The sequence below is a fragment of the Parus major genome, chromosome 2 (assembly GCF_001522545.3).
Source record: "Parus major isolate Abel chromosome 2, Parus_major1.1, whole genome shotgun sequence".
In the NCBI taxonomy this organism is placed as follows: domain Eukaryota; kingdom Metazoa; phylum Chordata; class Aves; order Passeriformes; family Paridae; genus Parus; species Parus major.
This window is the reverse complement of record NC_031769.1, coordinates 104,142,907-104,161,804: the sequence shown is the minus strand read 5'-3', so window position 1 is coordinate 104,161,804 and position 18,898 is coordinate 104,142,907. Positions and strand designations below refer to the sequence as shown.

Genomic DNA, 18,898 nt, shown 5'->3' with positions numbered 1-18,898 from the left:
CTTCCCTTCCCTTCCCTTCCCTTCCCTTCCCTTCCCTTCCCGCGTTGTGCCGTAGGGGCTGCCAGAAGCTGCCGTGGCCCTCAGCCGGGACGGCTCAGGTTGAGATCCCCGCGCCCTATACAGCTGGTGGGCAACCAGCCTCAGCCCCTGCTCTAAGGACTGGAAGCGCTGGGGCTTGCGTTTCTCTGTTTTGTTCGCTTGTTCGTTTGGGGTTTTTGGGTTTGAGGTTTTTGTTTGCTCCGTTTTGTTTTCGGGTTCTTTTCCCCCCCGCACTTCTTGCACTAAACCTTTGCTCGTGTTCTAGTTTGTTCCTGCACTTCCGTGTCTTCCCTGCTTTCCATAATCCGGCTTTTACTAGAGGGTGACTTCTTCAGGGCAGAGACTGCCAGTTCTGGAATGTCTGGGAAAGACTTTGCTCTGTTGTACAAAGTATTAGTAGGAAAGAAAATACTGTTGAAGAGTTCTGTAGGAGGGGAGTGTATTTTTTAGTAGCCTGAGAAGGAGTGTCAGTGAGGGAAGTTTCGTACTTGCTGTTTTGGACTTGAAAGTTCCCCGACTGTGCTATGACATGTCTGGAAAAAAACCAAAGAAGGTCCAGGTGTATATGGATACAGTGTGTGTCATGGTGTTCTCAGATTCTGAGGGTCGGTGTCTAAGAAACCAAAGACCTATTCAGCAACAAGGGCTGTTACTTTCAGTATGAGTGACCATACTGGATCTCTGAAGGGTTTTCTTTGACTGGTGGAACCCAATAGGCTTGTGAGGTGTCATGGAGCTACTGAGCTATTGGAGTGTAGGCACACAAATTCTGTTACCTGCTCCGTAGGGAGAGACTTGTAAGTAACACCACCAAAAATGCTGTTAGAGATTTCTTCCCTAGGTAAAATTAAAAAAATAAACCTCAAATATGGGTTGTTATTTATGTATCTTCTTTAGAGTAGAAGATCAAAAGACAGCACTGGTGTCCAGAATCTAAGTTTTTAATAAATTTTTTTGACAAGATTACAAGTTTTATATGGTTAGAAATGCTTTCATAAGTGGGTAAATAAAAATGAGGTTAAGGGCAATATAAAGTCTAAAGAGAAGAAGAAGTATAGTTGTTTACTTTTTCCTTTTGTATAATGATCAGTTATTAAAAGGAGCTTATAAGTGTCTTTCAAATGTCTTTTTAGGGAAAGACATTCATTTGTCAATACTAGATGTCATACTTCAGTTGTAATGAACCGAAAGTGAGTGGTCTGTGTTACACAAGCAGTGACTTGTTCCTGTTTGACCTCAAAAATGTGTCAGATTTAGCATCAGATCAGTTCAGGTTTAAAAGCAATGTAGTTTTATAGAAATCTATATATAATCTGTAAGTCAGTGACAAAAATTAATAGATAATTCTTGATAGAAAAGGTGACGTGGAAGTTCTGACCACTGAATATTCCAGTAGATTTATTTTTATAAAGTTATTAGTGAAACTTTATTGAACAATTTTTACTTAAGCCATAATGCAATAGCAGTGTCTTTGAATAAGGGAACTGAAAAGTTTCACAAGTCAGAAATGTATATGAAAGGGATGATCAGCCAAATCCGTGAAGATTTTTTTATCAAGAATCTCTGTTGGTTTTCAGACTCCTGTGCAGAGTAACTTCTGCATTGTTAACATCATTTCACTTCTCATGAAGACATTGTCTTTAGCTGCCCAAGGCAAATGTCTCTAATAATACTCCTTTCTAGGCTTTCCATCTCTGATTTGTAGCTTCAGTCATATTGGAAGGAACAGTTGTAGGTGGTTGCTGATGTCTGAAGTTCTGTTGTAGCAGCCACAAAACTTGGTAACTGAGTCTAGTGGATTTGTTCCCTGTTGATGTGAAGCACAGGATTGACAGCAGTCCCATTTTTTTGCTGGCTCTGAGAGAGAGCAGCGCACCATTTTGTGGAAAATGCTGAAAGACTGAGAAACTTCCTTTTGAATTGTACTTTATGTGACACCGTTCGAAGGGTAAAAGGGTAGTGCTTAAGACAGCGAAGTACCAAAAATTGTTGGGTATGGAAATAAAAAATAAAATTTTCCTCTTGTTCATTGGTTGGTTGTTGATTTATTTTTTTTTAGCTCCCTATCCATGAAACTTTAAAGCTAAGCGTTGTTTGAAGGGATGGAAGAGGGTGGGAATTCAGAGTCTTGAGTAGGAAGTATGAAGTGTTTACTGCATGTACATTTTCTGTTCTTCATAGGTGGCATGAAACATCCTGTTTGTAAGCATATGCATAAGGAATGCTCTTGTCACACCTTGATAAGTTACTTTGGCCTAAACATCGATTGCCTCTTGTAAAAACCTGTAAGTAAAATGAGTGTCATTTGATTTGAGATTGCTTTAACGATTTGCTTTCTGATCACAGCATGATCTGGCTGTAAAAGGAAAAGTGAATATACAAAAGTGAAAAGTTATGATGTATGACAAAGAGTCTAAAAGCTGAGTTGCTTGCTTTTTTTCAGAAATGGCAGCTCAGAAAAGGAAGTCTACGTTAGTAGAACCTTCTGCTAAACGTCCAAAGCTGGACAAGAACAGCAAACCGTCTTTGTCAAAGAAGGAAAAAGAGGTGTCAGATACAAAACATGGCTCAAATAAATCAAAGCCCAATCAGTGTGCAGTGCAGGAGAAAACTGTACTCAAAACCTCTGTCAAACCAAACAGGTCAGTGAAAAAAACATACATCATTCTACATTATATTAATAGAGTACATTAATGCAGAAACAGTCTAAGCAGAGGGAATCTGAGTTAAAGATGCAGCTAGATAGTTAAATAGTGCTAGAAGGGAGATCAGATTTAAATTGTTATGTATGCTGTCTGCTACATGATTTTTCTCTGGAACCATCTAAGTGCCTTATCTAGCAATCTAGAAAGACCTTCAAAAAAGTTCCTGAAACAAAAATAATTCTAGTATTATCTAAATATATATGTGTATGTATACTTCATTTGAAAGTCACAAGTGTCAGTGATTAAAAACTGCTAGAGATGTTACAAAGCATTCATCTGGGGTTCATAGCTGAGTCTTGACATGCATAAAAAAAACATTAAATACCACACTTCAGAGTAACTAGGTGGAAGTGAACACCTTTTTGGAATAATTCTAGAGCAAATTCTTCCAAAAATATTAAGAGTATAAGATCTAGTGTTCTAAAAAAGAATAGAAAGAGGCAGAAGAGGAATGAAAAGTGTCAGATTCTACTTTTTGGATGCTGAAAAAAATACTGTTTGACTCTTTCAGTGATAACAGCAATGAACCTGAAGTAGGAACACGCATGACTACAAGATCATCAGCGCTCAACTCGAATAATAAAACAATACCTGGCAAAACAGTCCAACAGCAGCAGCCTAAATCTGCAAAAAATAAGGAGGTATGCCAGAAAAAATCTGTGCAAGAAATTCCTAAATCAAGATGCTTAATTGCACCAAATGAAGCAGTAATGAGGAGATCACAGAGACTGCAGCAGTTAACACATGTGCATGTTCCAGCAAGATCCCTGCGCAGCAGAGAAGTTAAAGAAGAAAAAGTTTCTGAAGTTAAGCACAGTAGCCAGGCAAAAAAACAGGCTCGTGGTGTTGCAGCAAAACCACTGAAATCTGCTGGAGGGAAAACAGAACAGAAAAACACAAAGGTAAAGCCAAACTATAAAAATGAGGATAAAGATGTAGATACTTCACGTGTAGAAGTGACCAGCTCTCTGAAAGAGAAAAAGTGTAAAGCAGACAATAAAAAGGATAATTCCAGTAGCTGTCAACACAATCTTCAAGGGTCCGCATCAGGTCCTGAGGAGAATCTTGAGGAAGTCAAGAAAGACCAGACGGGCCCTGTATCTCCTAATTCTAGCAACACAAAGAAAACAGAAACCGATTCTCTTAAGCCAAATTCTACAGCATCTAAGGAAAAGCAGCAAACACACCAGAACATAAAACCCAGTACAAAACCAAAAAATAATTCCCAGCCATCTGTAAGTGAGACAAATGTGGCTGATCAACCAGAGAGCGATGCAAAATTGAAAAGGGTGAGCATCCTTGAACTTTGTGAAGAAATTGCTGGTGAAATTGAGTCAGATACAGTAGAAGTGAAAAAAGATTCCCCTAATGCAGAGGATAGCAAAGCAGAAGAAAAGCATGATGACACACAGTTACAGCAAAGTGAAATGCTTACTCAGAAAGAACCCAGTCAAAGTACTCAATGCAAACGGTTTTTCCCTAGCAAAAAAGCAATGCCTGTCAAATGCACTCTGAATGGTAGAAATAACTCCTCAAATAAAAACTCTAAATGGACCAAAATTAAATTGCTGAAAGCTAGTAATGTGAAGCAAAGTAACTCAAATTCTCCAAATGTCCCTAAGCTTTCTTTTTTAAAAGATTTCCCTGAAGTTTCAGAGGCAGGTCAAATGGCGGCAGAAGCAGAGCTTTCAAAGATGCAAGGCAAGCTGTCAACAAGACTTTTTGAGAATGAAAGTACAACTTGTGTGCAAAAGAAATCAGATCCATCATCTGAAAGAACTGAAGCTAAAGAAGTGACATTAGAAACAAAACAGCCCACAAGGAAAGGTGCAGAAAATGGTCTGTTGCCTAACTTGACAAAACATTTATGTGAGCCAAGACTAGATGAGGTAAGTTATTTTAATTATGGTCTATAGTGGGAGGGTGTTCTAAATGTGTTCTATATTCTGAGAATCCTATGCTCAGAATTGTTTTAACAATTACTTACTTTTACAGTAACTTAAAATTTTCAAATGTATTAGTGATTTACTGCTGCGTTGTCATAGATGGGTGAAAAGTTAATTGATTCCACCCTCCTAGATTCCATTGTCAACTAAATGGTGATCAGTAAAATTTTGTGCTGGGGCCAAAGGTTGTATGGATTCATATGGGCATTTCTTCATGGCTTCAGCTTCTGTAGCTGTTTTGTTTTGCAAAGGTGTTTTAGGAGAACACTTGTTTTCCTCTCATTTCCTTATTTGAATGAGTTTCTACTAGAACTTAGGATTTTAAGGACAACTGTGTTCTACAGAAAATATTTTGCAAGCTTATATATAAAATGAAAAAGAATTTTTTCAAAATTAATACCCCAAATTTCAATATGGACTAGCTAATCAGTTTTTTTTTGTCTGCTTAAATTAACATAAAACTGATGCTGTGTTCGGAATGTTAATACTTAGTTCAGTGTGCGCTTTTGTTAATAATTTAAAGGCACTGAATAATTTGGACATTTTTTAATTTAATGTTTTCTGTTTTGCTTAGAACTTTAGATTACATTTGGAATCAAGTCCAGAAAGTTCTCCAGTAAAGTGTGTTACAGCTCCTAGACCACCAAAACAATTTAAAAAAGAACCCAGAGAAAGTGAACCTCAAGGTAACAGTCTACTATTGATTTCTCCACTTGGTTTGATCAGTTCTGTGGGAAGGATAAGTCTCCCTTTAAGAGGAATGTTTCAGCTGGCACAGACCTTAAACTTGGGGAGTTGGAATTGTTGACCAGGGGGTTTTGTATTGCTTTGTATCACACCCAGGGCCAATTGAGTAGCATGGAAATTTATTTTTTTTTTTTTCTCTGGGCTGTGGAGTGGAAAAGAGGGGAAACCCAACCAAACTTTTTCCATTTCCATTTAATAAAGCATGTTTCCATGTTTCAGTTGGCTTCTCCTCTTTGCTTGGTTTTGGTTAATTTTTTGCCCTTTTTCCTTCAAATAAGTATCTGCATTTCTTTCATCTAAATTTTTCTACTTGATCTTAAGCAAATTATTGAGTAATGACTTTCCTGGTTTTATTACATAGTCTTCATTTATCAGCATGTGAATGTCAAAAGCTTATGATGAATGTGATGTGAATATTTTGACTAGGAAATACTGTTAGTGGATCACTAACTTGTCTCTTCATTAATTTTTTTTCTGTTTTTAGTGGTGAGGGGTTTGTTCTGGGGTTTTCATGTATTTTTTTAATCTGAGCCTTAGTTCAAGTGCACTATTTTATTATTTAGCTTTACTAAATAGTTGGAGTTCTTTTCCTACCATTGTAGGAAGGTCCTACCATTTTGAAGGGTAAATTCTCTTAATTTCCATTACAGAATTGAAAATAAAAAAAATTTCTTTCTTTTGCTGGTTTTGATTCTTTCTTTTCTTGAAGTGTTCTAGAACATGCCTCAGATAGGGGTATACTGTACATTTATGATTCTAATAAAATACAGACAGATACTTATATGTGTGTAAGTATAAATATATTTAAACTCCTATGTAGTTTACTGCTGGCCTTGTTTAGTTTCTGGCAAACTGTTCAGCAGAACTGCTGTCAAAATGTTGGAGAAAAAGGCATTTTGTTTTTAAAGTATACTTGGAGAAATATGTGAATACTGCCTCAAACTTGAATATTTTTTTCATTGGCCATGAACAGATTGCAAAATTGTTATAAATATATTTTTTGAAAATCACTGTTTCTGTAACTCAAAGTTCCTTTGCAACTAAAAACTTTATAATGAAGTTATAATCTTTGATTAATTGTAGATTTGGCTCCCACACAGTTGATGCAAACTTCACTTACAAGTCAAACTTCTTCATCTGAGAACAGGTATAGTATTTCATAAATTATGAAACTACAGTAATACTGCATAGAAAGAGTTATGAGAGAATTTATTATAAACCAATTGTCTCCCAGCCTCAGTTTTCAGTTTCAAGTAAGTGACTTGTCCTTTGTAAAAACAGACTTTCATTTTATCCCATTGTTAAGGGATGTTTCTGCTTTGCTAAGAAAATGATTAAGATATTTGTAACTGCCCATTTATTTCAAAAAGTATCATTTAACAGAGTTGGAAAAACAATTATACTGGTCTCTTCCTCAAATCAGATGAGAACCAGAGAGTAGGGGAAGGATTTGCCACATGATTTTCATGTAATGAATTATTTGACTTACATCTGGAGGAGTTTTTTTTCCTCCTTGTACTAGGAGAGTCTTGTACATGTGAATTTTTTTTAGGTGAGGAGGAGGGGATTTAATTTGGAATTTTGTGATTGCTGTGAAATGAAGGTGTCAGCAGCCATATTAGAAAGAAAGAGTTTTTAGTACTAAGTTTGTCTTACAGTTCAAGTTGCATTTTAGCTTTGATCACGTTGACTGTTATATTTTTTGAGCAGTTCTGACATAGGCTCTGGTTTTAGACAGTTACAAGCTAAAGACAGAAATTTCTTTGTACCTTAATACCTTGAGCAGCAGCAGTGGACAGTGTGCTGTTACTGTTTTCTATATTCATAATGGGGACAAGAAGAAATGTTTCAGGTAATTTTCAGTACATCTCTCTGAAGCCAGATTAAAAATTCTCATTAACCAACCTTTTTGTACATGTTGAAAAACTCTACTGCTATGGAACTTCACAGAAGATAGGTAAGGTAGATGCAAACTAGTTAAATGGGTGGTTTAAAATGTACTGATAAGCATTGCAGTAACTTTGATTTATTATATTTTTATTCTCAACTGCCAAACAGGTTTATGGTATCTAATTAAATTTATTACCTGAACAAGCTCATATTGCTGGACTATTATCTGGATATATATTTTAATTCTGAGACCTTTCTTGCCCTGCTTTCTATGTGATATCCAAGAATTAAGTCATTCTTTCTGTGATACTCCTGCCGTAACATAGAATATCTGTTATCTGTGTGCATATCTACAGTGTGTCTCTCTTTAGGGCTATGTGGGAAAAGGTTGCAGCAGGAAAAGGCAAACCTCGAAGTAGCTACATAAGGCAAATTTTAAGGCACATGAAGGGAATAAAAAAAATATCCCTGATTTAGCACAAAAATGCTAAAAATCTCTGGTGAGAGTTAATTTTTTTAAAAGCTCACTGGATTAACCTGCTGCCTGTGCTACAGGAGGTACCACAATTAAGTTGGATCAGAAACAGAAAAATGTGTTAATACCTAGTTGAAGTATGTGTATTTTTGTGTGTGTTTTGCTTTGGCAATCTCCACAAGTTTTATCCAAAACTGGAGTGAATGTCATTTTTTTTCCCCCTGAATATAGGAGCAAGTTCATAGAGTGATTTTGATGATAGTTCATTATATTGTATTTTCCAGTGTTTCTTTCAGCTGTGACAAAGGGAGGTTTAAACTGACTAAGATTGCAGTGATACTGCTACATTTATTCCTTGGGTCTTCCTTCCTTCATTGCCACATGTTAGAAGAGAATAAATTTTAATTGTAGAGATTTGACATCTGACTTAGATTTGTGAGAATATATTTACATGGTGTGCTTTAGCAGCCTGATGTGTGATACCTTAATCTTACTTTGGAAATACATAGCATTAGGCACCATCAGTCATGCTCTGAAAGTGCCTCTTGTAAAGGCTGGTGTTAATGGTTGAGACTAGCCCATCCACTTGATCATTTTTTCTTTCCATAAAAGTAAAAAAATCTTGTAATTAGGCTAGTTACAAACTGGTTTTTTGATTAATTCTTTCATTTCCTTATTTTTCCAGTTGTATTGCACATTAAAATATACTGGACTGGGTTTTATGTAATTGATTTGGATTTGCATATTGGTAAAGTTTGTACTAATCACAATGTTTTGAGTATCTGGCATGACGTGTATAAGCAGTTCCATTTTTAACATGAAATATATTTGTATTTCAAGGGCTCCATTGTCAAATCCTTCATTAGCATCAAAATGCAGTAACTTGCCATCATCTGAGGAACATATTCAGAAGCTGAAAGAAGCAGGAAAAGATGGTGATAAGCAGCTGATCACAGTAAGTAATACCCTTTTAGTAAGGCTTATAGCTTCTTGAAGAAATTCTCTGCATTTGCAGTGCTGTGTTTTAATGAACTTGTCTAAAAATCATTACTTATACACACTGCTTAGCACTATTGTAAATGACTTGTAAAAGCAGAACCTGTACTAGGTTGCCATTCAGTGTTGATGGGAAAATGGTGTCAGCAAGCCTTACTGTTTAATGTTTCTTTTTAAAATAAATTTCTGCAATTTTTAAATAGAATGGTTATTCTTTGGAAATAGGGAGAGTGAATGTGCCTTTACTTACGTGTAAATTGTCAGTTTCTTAAAATCTTAGAATTACAGAGGGAGGTGCATTTGGTAGACTGTGCAGAATTAAAATCAGCATATTTGTTCCTTTGTCATTAAAGTGTCCATTGTTCTGAGACCAACTGAAAGATCTCCCAGTGCATGCACTTACTTTTTACCATAATATTTAAGCAGCAGTACCAGTTGGGTTATTTATTCTTACCCTTTTGGCTATTAGCTGCAAAATACAGGTAACAAGAAAATGCACAATGAGAAGGGAGTGACACAGTTGTTTTGTTGTCTTGTAGAATCACACAGCTTGATCGTGAGACAGTTGGAATTTTTGGGTGTGTTTTGTTCGTGTTTTCAATAATGGCACATGTCAGATAATCCTTGAGAAATGAAAGGCTAGAGATGGAGAGGAACCCAGGCCATTAGGAAGGAAGGAGTTTTCTTATGAAATTATATCTCTAGCATAGAAAATTGGAGGTGTTACTAAGTTGTTATTTTTTTCCTGTAATACATGGATTATGAATTTGAAAATATTAACTGAAATGGAACCAAATGAGTTCTGAACACTCTGTTACACCATACTGAAGTATTTTAAAATCAGAGCTTCTAAGAACTAAAGTGATAAATATATCCTCCAGTTGTCTGAAGTTATACAAATCTAGGCCTGTGAATGCCCAGGCACAGCTGAATTGTGTCTAGCATTTAAGAAGTATTTCAGTTACTGCCTATTTGAAATCCATTCTACCAACAAAATTAAAATGAATGATTAAATATCTTAACTATATTAAAAGGACTATACAAATACCCCTTTTCATTTCTGTGAAGCTAATTTAATTTTTACTCGTACAGTAACAGAACTTGTCTGAAAAGTTGCTAGGATCTTTGACAAGAAGAAATACTTCCTGCTTGGCTACTGAAGAGGGCTTGTGTAGCTCTCTGCAGTGTTCATTATACAAACAGATTTTTTGCAAGTTACTGATTATGCTGGTAGTATCCTTGTATTCAGCTGGAATTAGGAGAGTAATCTTTTCTTCAGTATACAACAATAAAAGTTTTTTTAAGAAGCAAAATTTTAAAGACAGTTTCATTGATGAAGAACAGTGGGAAAATGAGGAAGAATGGGAGAATCTTTGTTGTTTTCTATGGATATTTCTGGAAAATGCAAGTGGATATTTAATTTCTAAATGTGAAAGTAACAGCTTCACAATGTCTTGTATATTTCAGCACTTCATACAAATCTAATTCACTGATTTCATTGAGTTCAGAGTAGGCTTTTTATTATGTGGAAAGGGCATTTTAATAAAGCCTATACTTCAGTTTACCAAGACAACATTTTAGGTAGGGTATTGGTCTGTTACTCTTTTACTTTGGGTAAGACTGCTCTTTTGTCAAAACATGTAGAAGAACCCAAATACTAGTTAAGCTGCTTTGTAAAATACTGTCCTTGACCTTGGTTACAGTGGAGATGAGACATAGTTATATTTAGAATAGTTTGTGCTAACTTCTAGAGGTGAAAGGTGTCTAAATTGACTTCTAAATTACTAGGCTTTTCTCCTGCAAATACTCAAAAGATTTGAGCTTAAATGCGTATAGTAAAATAAGGTACCTTTTGTAATTAATAGTTTTACTTGCAAAACCACGGTGAGTTTTTAAAAGGTGGATGGGTGGGCTTATTTTTCTATTATTAGTAGTAATTATTTTCAAAGGAGTTTATATAGTTCCATAATGATCCTGTGAGAACAGAGAAATTAGTAATATGGTTTAAAAACTGCTGAGGTTGAAATTTCTCCTGTGTGGAGAGCAGTCTCACTACACAAGGTCAAACCACTAAATTAGCATTTCTAGTATCTAAAAAATTACAGTTAATAGCTGGAAATATTTTTTATTTCAAGTTTCTGGCATGTTGTATTAAGAAAAGCAGTTTAATTATTCTTTACCTTAAGTGAAGTTAGGAAGTCATGCTTTTATTCTTAGCAAGAGACATTTAATTAGTGTTTTGTTACACTTTTTAAAAAAAAGACTAAATTCCTGAAAGATGCAATTTTGGGCTCTCCAGTGTGAGATCTGATTCTTCTGGAGATGTGTCGAGCCAGTCCATCTTAATGTAATGTATGTACAAAATCCTTCTTTCATTTTACAACCAAAGCTGAAAAAGTAATTATTTATTTGACTAGTCACATAAAGCAAAATCTTTATTTTGCTGCTTGTTTGCTACTGAGTTTTCCTAGTCTTTTATATGTAAGTTTGACACTTTTAGGTTTTTTTGTGGTATTTGAAGGTTAGAGTCTGGAATGTTACAGTATTGTCTGTGTATTCTAATGTTTCTGGTCCCTGAGCTGTATTTAGAGAGGTGTTTTGGTAAAACTGGGCTTTGTTTTTCACAATATGCTTTGGGTTTTTTATATTAAATCAAAGATGTATCTTGACTTCCTTCTCGATATGATTACTATAATTAGATTAATTTTCTTTTTCTCTTAAAGAGTATAATCTTTAACAAGCTTTAAGGCATTTGACTAACTGAAGTAAAATAACACAAATTCTGTTTGTAGAAGAAATACTTAGTAGCTGCATTTGCACTGATCTCTTTCCTGGTACACATCATACTGTTATCTGGGCAGCTTTCAAACATAAAATTATCTTCATTTTGTAGAAGTGCATTGGTGTCAAACGATGGCTTGTTTCTGTGCAGATTTGCTTGCTGTCACACAAAAAAAAATAAATAAAAAAATAAAAAGCAAGTCTCTTCAGAGTGTAGAACTTCAGCTGAGGACAGCAAAGCATCTAATGCTCCAAGACACTTCACAAAACAAACAGTGCCAGAAAACAGTGATGATTGAAGTGATATGCAAAGACTTAGGTTCAGACTTAAGAGAGAGTAGTCTTTCTTTTTCAGGGCAAAGAAATTAAGATCGCGGCTAAAAATTCATTACATTCCAATTTGTGACTTGGCTTTTGGTGGAATAGTCTGTTCTGAATATTTGTGAACTGCACCTCTTAACACTTCATTTACATGTTCAGTTGGTAGGCTGTTACATGGAGCTCCATAGGAAGCTTTGTAAAATAATGCACTAAAATTGTTACTTGCTTTTCAATTGCTTGGATGTGATTTGCAAATAAGAGAACTTGAATATGAAATCATCTGTTTCTTTTAAATTCTGAAATGGAAAGAAAGACAAAAGCACAAATCATGTGTTCTCAGTTTTCATGAAATGAGAGATGATGTACAACCAAGACAGGGAAAGTCAGTTGTTTCTGTCTTGTAAAAATTCTGCTTGCCTGTCAGACCTAGGACAAAATTTCGACCATAAAAATAAGAATTGATAAAAGCATTAATGCTACAAAGAAATCTTCTAAATAATTAACTATGAAGGACAGGGACACTTATTCCATTTTGAGGTTTGTTCCTTTGAATTGACTAGTATTTTGAAAATAAGTCCTTAGATACAGGAAAGTAAAAAAAAATGCATGTAAAATGAATGAACAGTGAAAACAAATCACTGAAGTGATAGAAGGATAGTTTTGAGTTATGGAGACTTTTCTGGCTTTCTAGAGCTCTGAGTTAATGCTTGGATGCCAGCAAGTGAGATTAAATGTAGGTGATCGTTAAAAGTATCAGCAAGAGTGTGGATCAGGTTTGATTGATGGAAGGTGCTTTTGATTCTGTGGTTCGAGTTGGTGCTGTGTGTGGATGTGATGTGCATGCTAATCCGGTTTACACATTTGGATATCATGCTTGAATTCTTCCTTACATATATTTTGATTAAAATTGAACATAGTTTCCTGCTTGACTGAAATAGGTTATATGTGAAATAAATATTTTTCTTTAAGATGAAAACACAACCCTTGGACATAATAAGTGTAAGAGTAATTTCTTATGAGAAGAATTTCTGAAGCAACTTGGATAGCAATCATTTAAAGTTGCTATTTTCTTCCTTAAACTTGTATAGTCTGGTTAGGCAATTTCTCTGAAGATGCAGAGAATGGCTTTTAGGCAATCTTTCATTGTTCTCATTAGTTAAGTGCTGCCTCTCTCCTGTCCTGTAAGGCCAGTGAAAATGAGACAGTAACTACTTCGTAAGCATAAGGGAGGAGTTCGGTAGTTGCGAGCAGTTATTTTTCCTTCCACACAAACGGTGCCCTTTGGGATAGCTCTGTTCTTACAGGGATGGTATTCTTTCTTAGTATCAGTTCTTCTCATTTCTTCTCCTCTGCAGCAACCCAGCTTTGTTTTGCAAATTCAGGTGGGTTGTACTTGGTGTCCTTTGTCCTGAAGGGAGGTGAGAATGTTTTGTTACATTAGCTGGGAGCTGGTACAGGAATTCAGGCACGAAGGCCACTAACGAGCAGTGTGCTGTAGGTTAACCCTGGCAGGCACCTAAGCACCATGCAGCTGCTCTCTCATTGTCCCCAAGAAGCCTGGGAGAGAACAGCTTCTCAGGTAAACCAAAAGCTGTGCGTGCAAGCAAAGCAAAATAAGGAATTCATTCACTGTTGTTCATCGGCTTGCAGATGTTCAGCCTTCTCTGGGAAAAAAGGACTTCATGTGTAACAATTGGGAAGACAAATGCCATTAACTCCAAACATCCTCCCCTTCCTCCCTCTTTTCCTAGCTCTTACTGCTTAGCAGAATGCCATATGGCATGGGATACCTTTCTCTGGTCAGGTGGGATCTTCTGGTCCTGGCTCTGTCACCTCCCAGCTTCTTGGCACCCCCATCCTCCTCACTGGCACAGCAGTGTGAGAAACAGAAAAGGCCTTGAATGCTGTGTAAGCACTGTGCAGCAGGCTAAAACATCCCTGTGTTATCAGCCCTGTTTTGGGCACAGATCTAATACACAGCGCCATAGCAGCTGTGAAGGAAATTAACCTTATCCAATCCAAAACCTGTGCTTATGAGAGCAATGTCTGTAATATTCCTGCTTAATACTTTTACATGAGTTCAGGATGGATTACCTGTCCATCATCAATATTGTGCAGATTTTCTTATTTTGTGTTGCTTTTCATATTGCTTTAGCCAATGACCTATTTATTATAATAAAAGATATAATTTCATGATGGATAATGACCCACCATTTTAATTTTCAAATATGTTAAGTAAAATTAGATACATTGAGACTTTGAAAGTTGCAAGTTGATTTATATCTTTTTGTTAAAATAGCTTTTCAGGAAGGTGGGCACTGGTGATGGGTTGGGTTTTTTTGTTCTTTCTTGTTTGGTTGGGGTTTTTTTGTTCAAAATGAAGACTAGATTTTATTCTGAGTTGGGACATGTCTTCTGATCCTCCTGATCAGCAACAAGATCTATCCATCAGTTTCAGTCTTGAATGCATCTTTCACTGAAATAGCATTCTTTGACCTTTTAATTTTCTGGGGAGTGCCCCAAAATCTTTATGTTGTTTCTTCCTGTACTTCTTACATTTCCTTTTCAGCCTGCACATTTCTCTGGCTGGGATTTATTCTTTGTTCTGTGAAAAGGATAGAGGAAAAGAGGAAAAAGCAATTTTCCTCTAACTAATGCTAGGTAATCAAGAAGGAGGTGACCTAATCTGTGACTGAAGAGAGAGAAAAGAAACGAAGGGAAAAAAAAAAGCACCCCTTTTCATCTCCTACAGAGGCACCAAATGCCTTTTTTGCTTGCAGGGTTCCCTATTGCACATATGGAGGATCAGCAGACATGCACCTTCTCAAAGAAGATATTGGTAAGACTTTTCTTTCTGTCTAACACAGAATTGAGAAACTCTTATGAAGTTAAGGCAGTATTGTCCCAATGTTCAATTACAGTTAGCCTTGAAACTGTGGATATTCTCTACTTCAGGATTGCCTGAGATGATGGGATGCTTAATTGCCATCTACGTGTGCAAACTGGCTTAGGAAATAAAAGCATTTTTTTCTCTTTATTATGTTTAGAAAACTGAGATGTAAACAGAGTAACAACATTTTTCCTGCCTGAAACACCACATTTTCCTGAATATAGTTCCTCTGAAAAACAATAAGTTTTAAGAGTCAAACTTCTTGAATCTTTTTCTAGTTGTGACAAGTCAGCACTTTATTTTTCAGTATCTGATGCTTGCTGAGAAGATTTCCACTTCAAATCCCAGTTATATTTACTCTCATACATAGTACAGAAGGTGCTCCTAGGTTGTTGTGGTTTGGGGGTATTTTTTATGTCTGGTTTTGTTTGGATTTTTTTTGGTTTGAGGTTGTTTTGTTTTGTTGGTTTTTTTGTAGTTGTTTCATTTTGTTGTTTGGTTGGTTGTTGTTGATCTCTTCCCATTAGGAAGGTCTGGAAAGCTTTAATGCAGTATTACGATTTGGGAGCACTTTTTTCCTCTGGATGCCTGCCCTTTCCACTCCTGCTTATGGAATGACATCACTTTAAAAATAGTCAGATCCTGTAGATGTTTTGTTAAAATACAAACATGTATTCATCATAATTCCTGACTTTATTTTGCATGTCTTTTTTTGTTGTTGCAGTCTGTGTTGGATTTTAAAGCTCCTGCATTTAATTTTTGCCTGAAGCATTTTATCCTGTGCTGTGTCTTTGAAATAGTACTTTGGTTATACAAAAATCTTCTTCCTTGTTTTCAGAAGACTGTAAAATATTTCCTAAAGGCTATAGTCCGTGTTTATCAGGGCTACAGAGTTCAAAATATTGCTTTAGATTCTACAATGTGCTTTTTCTGATAATTGATGAAACAGGGCTTTCATATTAACCTCTATGGGTAGCCCATTGATACAACTGAATGTGTGTAGAGTAGTAATATCAATGAAATCCTTAAAAAACAAAATCCAAACAAAAAATCTTCCCCCAAAACTCAGACATTGATACCAGCAATATCTAAGAAATGCTGACTGTAAAATGCAATATGGCAGTACTATTCCAGGGAACTGATCTGTTCCCAGAAACTTGCAAAACAGCATTTGTATTTACAAGGTAAGATGGGAGCTGGACAACTTTGAGGATATCCTTGCCTTGTGTTTTCTGGTGACTTCCTGCATAAGTAGCATTTTTTGGCTTGAGTTTTTTGATAGTAAGCTTACAGGTTAGTTTAATAGTCTTGATGATTTGAACAGAAATTGTCATGAGGCTTAATGCAGTAGCAATACTTAAGACTGGCTTTATTTAGCTGATTTTATAATTTAAGTAGCTGGGATTTTTGTTGATGTATATTCCAAGCATCAAAGTACATTTCCTTTTCACTTACTCTGCTCTAGGTACAAGGGGGTATGTTCTCCATCTTCAAGACAGGATTATTAAGTCTGGTTCATCTTTAGATAGTCAGCTGCACTGCTGCACTGCTTTTTTTATCTTTTGTGTACTAACCCTTGAAATGCAGTTTCTTCTGGTGGCTAGAATGGGTACTTTGTTTTGCTGCTTTAAAGGAAATCTGCAAGTGAAATAAAATGTGTTTGGTTCGATTTTTGGACTTTTAGAAAGCTCATCTTATTCTGACTTTACAAATCCAACCTCGGTTCGTCTTTCCCTTTCCATTCAGAAACATAGCGTACTCCTGTTTCTCCTTCTGCACACAGTAAGGATCAGTACATTGATGTATCGTTAAAGCAATGACTTCCCAGATTCTGCTTCTTTCTTTTGGCCTGTGCTCCTAAGGGGACATTCAACTCTGAATTTGTCTGGCCTGTTGTGCCTTTAGTCTCTTGGGAAGAAACTGATATCTACACCTTAGATGGCACTAATGTCTCTTTGAAAAACATTGCTGTTGTGTGGAGAATTGAACTGTTGTTTAGCTCATAGACATGTCTTTGAAGATGGAAGGAATAGGAAATGTTTTGTAAACACCTCTGTGTTGCAAAATGCTTTCTTCTGTAAAATAGGCTTTTTTTACTATGGCTATTTTCAGCTCTTAGAAAACAATATTAAGTTGATGTGATCTGTTTTCTTGCAGATTGTGCACACAGATCAATTTAATATTAAAAAACACCCTCAAATCCTTTTTTGCTTATTATACTGATTTAGAGTGTAGAGTAAATTCCTGTTTCTCTATTGCTTGTGATGTATGTTAAAATAAATTAAAAGTGACATTTATTGCTGCTTACATAAGCTCAATTTCCAAACGTAGTTAAAGAGGAAAAAAAAAAGTAGTTGAGCATTAAGCTGTAACTTAAACATGCCTTTTTGGCTAGAGATTTTGTTCTAACTGGTATTCTTTTGCTCTTTGCAAAAGGCAGCCCCAGCACCTGATACTTCACTATTTGTTAGGCACTGACTCCAAAATCTGAGAGTGTTTCCAGATTAATAACTTTTAATGAATAAACATAAAAGCAGTAGGTACTGAGTAGTGCCCTCACTTTGGTAATGGTTGCATACAGAGTAGCAGAAGAACCTAGAAGTCATGAATGGTATGATTTTCCCTTTGCAATGTAGTTGCTATACAGTGTCGCAAAAATTGCCTTGAAATACTCAATTCTCGTTGAACACCAAAGAAGATAGTGATCAGCTGTTGCAGATATATTGCTGACCTTAATGATTATTTCCATAGCTTCATTTTTTTTGGATAAACTTACAGACTTCTAGGAAAATGGCTCACCTGTGGCATACCTCAAAGCAGCTCACAACCAAAGACAGGCTGCAGCAAAAGTGTAGGGAAAACTAAGTTGTGATGGGCTGGATATGGGAATTTTCTTGGTGGAAGATTTCTGCAGATAGGAGAAATGAAGGAAGAATTCTTTGTTCTTTGTATGTCATAGAATAAAAGTAATTTATTCAAAAGTAATGGGGGGGTAGAGCAAGTATTTTTAGGTAGAGTTTTCTTTGTGATTGATGCCTGCGCCTTTTAAGAGCATACGGGTTTTCAAAAGATGAGGTTCTAAATTCTGTGCTTGTTGTTTCTCCTGTTTCACCCATTTTAGCCTTTGTGTTGAGTTTCCAGAAGATACATTATTAGAAGGAATATGTGATTCAGTGGAAGTTCTGTTTAACTGTATTTGCTGTGCAATAAACTCTTAAATTCCTGCTTTGTGGGTTATTTGTTGGTTTGGTTTTGTTGTTTTTCTTTTTTTTATAGGATGGAGGACAGAAGAGATTTGGTGCTATTTCCTGTAATATTTGTGGAATGCTTTACACTGTGTCAAATCCAGAGGATGAAACCCAGCATCTGTTATTCCACAACCAGTTCATAAGTGCTGTTAAATATGTGGTAAGAAAACCTTCTGTTTTGAAAGACATAAATGGTATCTTTCATTTGCTTTGTGCTATTACAATTCATATTACATTAAGCTGTGTTTCAACAAATTGTTATCACAGTAGGCTAAATATCCACATTAAATATCCACATTTATCCAGTAGTGGATAAATCATCCACTTTGGGAAATAAATGTTTTTAAGAGCCATGGTAGACAGGTTATAAGTTATGTATAAAAATAGTACAATAATGGTGTTTCATTGCCATTTTATTATTTCTGCTACAGTTACCTGATCTTGAGGAGGTGTGAGGGTAGTGATAGGAAAACAAAGGAATATCACTCTTCTGAAAGTACTGAATACAGGTTTCTCTACAATTGGTGTTCACAGCAGCAGTTGACTTAATAGTCAGATGAAGGGCTGACTGTCCTGTTTTTCTAAGTGTGTGATCTTACAAACTACTTTTCCATTAATTATGTAAAATTTGAGGAGAGACTGCCTAGGAATTCAACTGATACAGCTTCATAGTGTATTGGACCTATACTGAATTTATAATGAGAATGTGATCTCTAAAATATATATTACTTGAAAATTTCATTATATATAATGTCTCTGAGTATCTCATAAATCTCAGATTTGAAAAATTCTGTATAATTTCATATATATTGTAAAATCAGCTACTTCACACTAGCTGATATTACAAGAAATAGGAAATA

General features: G+C 35.8%; 1 protein-coding gene across 3 annotated transcripts in view; it reads left to right on the top strand.

Annotated features, from left to right (window-relative positions):
• The window catches only part of ESCO1 (establishment of sister chromatid cohesion N-acetyltransferase 1), a 33,137-nt gene that overhangs the window by 587 nt on the left and 13,652 nt on the right, over positions 1–18,898 (top strand). For all 3 annotated transcript variants that reach the window (XM_015616449.2, XM_015616457.3, XM_015616463.2), the window contains exons 2-8: positions 2,221–2,324; positions 2,483–2,681; positions 3,256–4,633; positions 5,265–5,376; positions 6,521–6,584; positions 8,643–8,757; positions 18,067–18,198. In XM_015616449.2, the coding sequence (XP_015471935.1) occupies positions 2,485–2,681; positions 3,256–4,633; positions 5,265–5,376; positions 6,521–6,584; positions 8,643–8,757; positions 18,067–18,198 (1,998 nt within the window). In that variant the 5' untranslated portion in view covers positions 2,221–2,324; positions 2,483–2,484. The remainder of the gene's footprint in view (positions 1–2,220; positions 2,325–2,482; positions 2,682–3,255; positions 4,634–5,264; positions 5,377–6,520; positions 6,585–8,642; positions 8,758–18,066; positions 18,199–18,898) is intronic.